Source organism: Armigeres subalbatus, unplaced genomic scaffold (genome assembly GCF_024139115.2).
Source record: "Armigeres subalbatus isolate Guangzhou_Male unplaced genomic scaffold, GZ_Asu_2 Contig1159, whole genome shotgun sequence".
Lineage (NCBI taxonomy): Eukaryota > Metazoa > Arthropoda > Insecta > Diptera > Culicidae > Armigeres > Armigeres subalbatus.
The window spans coordinates 29,114-34,927 of NW_026941911.1; the positions used below are offsets into that span (position 1 = coordinate 29,114).

At 47.6% G+C, this 5,814-nt stretch overlaps 2 protein-coding genes across 2 annotated transcripts; both read right to left on the reverse strand.

Annotated features, from left to right (window-relative positions):
* Positions 1–944: 944 nt before the first annotated feature.
* On the reverse strand, positions 945–2,357 carry LOC134202324 (uncharacterized). The gene has a single exon (XM_062677352.1). It carries the CDS (start codon positions 2,355–2,357, stop codon positions 945–947), a length of 1,413 nt encoding a protein of 470 aa, XP_062533336.1.
* Positions 2,358–2,617: 260 nt separating this feature from the next.
* On the reverse strand, positions 2,618–3,457 carry LOC134202323 (uncharacterized). The gene has a single exon (XM_062677351.1). The coding sequence runs from the start codon at positions 3,455–3,457 to the stop codon at positions 2,618–2,620; it is 840 nt and encodes a 279-aa protein (XP_062533335.1).
* Positions 3,458–5,814: the final 2,357 nt, after the last annotated feature.

Here is a 5,814-nt window from a genome sequence, read left to right on the forward strand (position 1 = left end):
ACAGCAGTTCATTTGAGAACTGTCATCGCCGCCACCTGAAATTCTTGAATTTCATTGTAAATCAACACAACTAAATTCTAATTCATACATTGAGTTCAAGAGAATATGTTTACAAATTATCAGTTCTTAATTTTTAGGATTCTTCAACGGGCAGCAAGCAAATCTTTGTTATTGGACGTCGTATAACTCCCCTGCTGGTTAGCAAGTCAACGACTCGAGTGAGCCCATCTGGTCCGGGGATGATATTCAGGATTCTCGCCAGCGGCCACTTCACAGGAGCAAGAAACTCGTCGACGATGACGACCATTCTACCTGGTTGGATGTCAGTGTTCGGGATGATATGTCTACTTTCCTTTGCAGCTCCTGTAGATACTCAGCTTGCCACTGGTGCCAAAATTGTTGGACGCGATGACGTAAACTCCTATAGTGGTCTAGACGATTGATGGGAATTCTACTAACATCGTCTTCAGGAAAAGTGGACATTGCAGTGCCTATTAGGAAGTGGGCTGGTGTAAGGGGTGGCGAGATCATTCGGGTCCTCAGTTAGTGGTGTTAGCGGGCGAGAATTCATTGCTGCTTCAATTTCTGCTAGGGCTGTTGTTAACTACTCGAAGGTAAGCCTTGAATCGCCGAACTGCCGGTGTAAATGCTTCTTCCCTACCTTCACTGCCGCTTCCCAAAGACCTCCAAAGTGTGGAGCCTTAGGTGGGGTCATGTGCCACTGGATGCCCTGATTGGAGCTGTAATTAGCAACCACCCGCTCAACTCTTCCTCCTGAAATAATTGGTACAACTCGCGAAGTTCATTGCGAGCACCTTCAAAATTTTTCCCATTGTCGGAATGAATGTGTGCAGGACAACCCCGACGAGCAATAAATCTCCTAAGCGCAGTGAGGAATGCAGCCGTCGATAAGTCGCTCACCAACTCTAAATGCACGGCTTTTGTCACGAAACAAACGAAGACGCTGATGTAAGCTTTGGTTGGCGATGCTCTCTTATGGATTGCTTTATATAAATTGGGCCGGCGTAGTCAACACCGGTTACGGAAAATGGACGGCTTGGTGTTGTTCTTTGTCCAGGCAACTGTCCAGTTTGCTGCTTGGCCGGGACAGGAGAGGCACGGGCACATCGGAAACAGTTTCTTAAAACGCTATTCACTATTCTCCGGCCTTGTACGGGCCAGTATTCTTGACGGATGGCCGCTAGGGTTACGCGGCCGCCACCATGGAACAGCTTGAGATGATAGTGCTTGACAATTGACCGTGTTAGAGGATGGGAACTAGGAAGGAGGACTGGATGTTTGGTTAGGTAAGGTTGCTCTGATAGACGCAATCTACCTCCGACTCGTAGGATTCCATCTGCGTCTACGAAGGGGCTCAAAAGACGCAAGTTCGAACGTTTAGAAACAGACTCTCCCCTCCCCAAGTACCTTATCTCCTCTGCAAAACAATCTGCTTGAGCTAATCGGATCAATAGCATTCGGGCTGCTGACAATTCTACCACCGTGATTGATCTTGTTATAAACACCGACTCGGGCTGTGATGACGATACTGTTTTGCGACGACAGGCATCAATGAAACGAAGGCAATATGCTGTCACTCGTAGCAAACGATTGTAGGAAGAAGACGTTGCGAAAATTGAATTCGTTCCGAGTTTGTTTTGAATTGCCGCCACCATCGTCCGCCGTTCTAACATCTCCTCCGGTGTTTTTCTCGAATCATCTGATATTATCCATTCTGTTTCAGGTCTCCCTAGCCATGATGGTCCCCGATGCCATAAACTGCTGTTGAGAAAATCGTCAACTTTCATCCCTCTAGTGATCAGGTCTGCTGGGTTTTGTTTTCCTGCGACGTGATGCCAACGAGATCCCTGTGTTGTGATCTGAATTTCAGATACCCTGTTCGCAACGAAGGTGCTCCAAGTGTATGGAGGGGAACGCAACCATTCGAGGGTGACCGTGGAATCTGACCAGAAATACGAGTTAGCGATGGTCATGTCAAGTGCTTCAGTAACTTTCTTGTGCAGTCTTGCAGCAAGCACAGCAGCGGACAACTCCAATCGGGGAATAGTAATTCTTTTTAGAGGAGCGACTTTTGACTTAGATGCAATCAGCTGCACTTTCGTCCTGCCTTGGGGGTCGGTTGAACGAGCATAAACGCATGCACCGTAGGCTTGTTGGGATGCGTCTGCAAAAGTATGCAACTGGATTACGGATTTCGGTAGAAAGGCATATCGGTCGACACGGTAGGAATTAATTCTCGGAATGTCAATACGGTAGTTATCCCACTTCGCTAGAAGGACGTCAGGAATTGCTTCATCCCATCCGCAGGGTTGTAGCCAGAGCTGTTGTAGAAGCATTTTAGCGCGTACAATAACTGGTGCTGTTAGGCCAAGCGGGTCAAAGTGTTTAGAAACATCCGATAAGATTGATCGCTTGGTTGGTGGATCACTACTTAGATCGAGATTCGAGTTGAAGCAAAGATGATCGGATGCGGGCTCCCAACTAACTCCAAGTGCCTTTATCGGTTCGATGTGGTCAAACTTTAGACTTGGTTGTGTTCCAATCCGAGAGGGGTCAAGTCCTTCCAGCACATTCGAGTTGTTTGACGCCCACTTTCTCAGCTGAAAACCTCCCTTTGCCAGCAGCTCGTCGAGTTCTTTGCGTGTCTGTATTGCCTCCTCCACAGAAATGGTTCCACTATGTAGTCATCAATGTAGAATCCCTTCTTCAGTGCTGGACCACCTAGAGGGTAGGCATCTTCTTCATCGCCAGCGAGCTGTTGCAGGGTACGCGTCGCCAAAAAAGAAGATGGAGCAAGACCATATGTTACTGTTAACAGCTCATACGTTGCGATCGGCTCTTCCGTGCGGAATCGCCAGAGTATTCGTTGCAGTGGCGTGTCATCGGTGTGCAGTAGCACTTGACGGTACATTTTAGCGATGTCCGCGACAAGAGCTACGGGGTATTTTCTGAATCGTAGAACAAGAGTGAGTAACTCATCTTGGACAATCGGACCTACCAGAAGGCCGTCGTTAAGGGAATACCCTGTTGATGTTTTAGCCGATCCGTCAAAGACTACCCGAACTTTCGTGGTGGTACTGGCTTCTTTCATTACGGCATGATGAGGTAGGTAGTTTACCTGCGCCGGTTCCGTTTCGTTTGCCGAAACGAGTCTCATGTGACCGAGTGACAGATATTCCGACATGAAAGAATGGTATTCTTCCATCAAATGGGGCTCCCTGCTTAAACGATTTTCGAGACAATGTAAACGGCGGATAGCAGCAGATTTAGATTCCCCCAACATGTGATCAAAATCTACATGTCGCGGAAGTCGCACGATATATCTTCCTTCCACTGTGCGGGAAACACCGGATACGTAGTTGGTCTCACACTCCTGCTCTTCAACAGAATAATTTCGCGGATTTTCGACTTCTTCTATGCGCCAGAAGTGCTCCATTGATTCATTTAGTGTTTCCGAAAGCGAGACATGACATGCTACAGGGAGTGAATTTACGGAGTTTGAATCCTGCCGGTAACAATCTAACCAAGGCAAAATCGCTTTTAATTAATGTGGGACTGTTCGCATTTTCTATCCGGCTGCTGAGATTTATGTAGGAGAAAAATGCTCAGCGCCTAGTAGCATATCGATGGATCCTGTCTTGTGGAAAGTGGGGTCAGCTAGCATCAGATTCTTTGGGACATTCCAAACTTCTCCTGGGGATGACACGACGGGCAAGTCGATGGTAATGCGGGGCATGACGAGGAAGGCAAGGTTGAGCTCAAAGTCGGAGGTTCTCGAACGGATGGAGGCACTAACAGAGTGGTTGACACTGGAAGAAGATTCACCAACGCCGTACACTGGGATATTTAACTTGCATCGCTTTAACCTCAGTAATTGGCATAGTCGTTCGCTTATTATGTTTGATTGTGAGCCACTATCCAATAGTGCTCGAGCGGGGTGCTCTTGTCCGTTGCAGTCGACAACCATCAACACGACCGTCGAAAGCAAAACATTCGCACTCGATGTTTGTGATGAGTTGATTGTTTGGGCAGTCACAGCATTCATGGATGTGGGCGATCGTTTGTTGTTTATAGCTGTGTCTTGTTTGATGACGGGCTTCGGTGTGTATGTAGCGGATGGTACGGTGCGCGATGTAGTGGGTGATTGATCAGCATCGTGAAGGTGATAGCCTGGATGGATCAATGAATGGTGTCGCCTTTTGCAGTGACGGCAGGAGAATTTCGATTGGCAGTTTCGAGCGAGATGGTCTTGGCGAAAACAATTGTGGCAGAGATGCTGATCATTGACAACTTTCAGTCGATCGGAGACGGACATCTTTTCGAACCGTGGGCATTGAAAAAGTGGGTGATGTTGATCGCAGCAGTGACATTTGCGAAATGTAGTTTCTGCTACAGCATGAGAAACGGTTTTGTGGAAAGGGGACGTCGAAACATAATTGATTGTTGATTGGAAGATGGCTGTGCTTGGTGATTAACGGACATTGATTCCAATACACGGATGCGACGTTGCAGGAATTCAATGAGACAAGAGTAGTCAGGGTTTTCAACGGTCGTAGCGAAATCTTCCCAAGCTTTCAGTGTGGCTTCATCCAAACGCAGACAAAGTAGATGTTCCAACATGGTACTCCATGTCTCGATTGGTTCTCCTAATTGGCGGAGTGTTTTCGTGTGGCGTTCGTACTCATCGACAACTGAGTGTAGAGCTGCGGCGGATTCCTTTTCATGCGGGGACAGTCGAGGAGAGCTTGCAAGTGGCGTTTTTGAGGAGGTAGTCGTTAGCGTAGCGAGAGACTAAAGTTTGCCAGGCGATGTTGTAGTTGGCGGAACTAATTCCAATCGATTCGACCAACTGCGCTGCTTCTCCTTTCAAAGCAGCACGCAGATAGTGGAATTTTGAATATCGTGGACCTCGGTGTTGGAATGGATAAGCGCAACAAATGTGTCGTGGAAGGAAGCCATTGGTTATAATCTCCGTCGAACTCCGGTAAAGAAATTGTTGGTAGTTTGATTCCGGAGAGCCCAGAGAGTGGTGCTTGGGGAATTGTGCTTGTCGAAGGTACATTGGGGAGGTAGGATTGTAGAGTGGCTTTTGTGCGAAAATAACGGGTTTCATAGTGGGAGCGGAAAGACAGGTTCTGAGCCATACCTTCTTTGGTCAGCTCCAAGTCTTCGAGTTGAGTCTGCACATCATCTAGTCCCATCCACACGGTATCGAGATTCTCTAGACGTAACTTCACCTGGCCTTGATCCCGTTCCGCCTCATACTTTTCGATGAATTGTTCCGCTCTCCCTAGAGCTGCAGTGAGCGTAGTTCGGCGATTGATGAGCTGTTGTCTCGTACGTTCATCCGTCATGGCGGATCCGGAGAGTCGATGTGTGCACTAGATAGACGATACAGAGAAAGACCCGGTAGAGCCGGACAAACGGAGTAGTGAAGTTGGAGCGTTACTAACCTTCTCAAGGCTAGGTTTAAGCCTTGTATTTTATTTCGAAGAAACTGCAACGGCTTTCTAGGCACAACTAGTGGCTGATCGGTTGATAAGCCGGAAACGGAAGGAGATTGTTTCGTCTAGAGCTGACTATTGCTGAATGACGAACAGAATGGTACTCGTCGTGCACGGAGTCGGATGGAAAGGACCGGAAAAATCGGAAAAAAAATCTCAAAGCACCCGCGGTATACTCTGCGCACTTCGGAATGATACGTACCGAGTGCCTAATAGTATTAGGCCTTGTATTTAATTAAATAAGCAGGAACTCTGGAACAATTTTACGATGGCGCGGAATCACATTGGG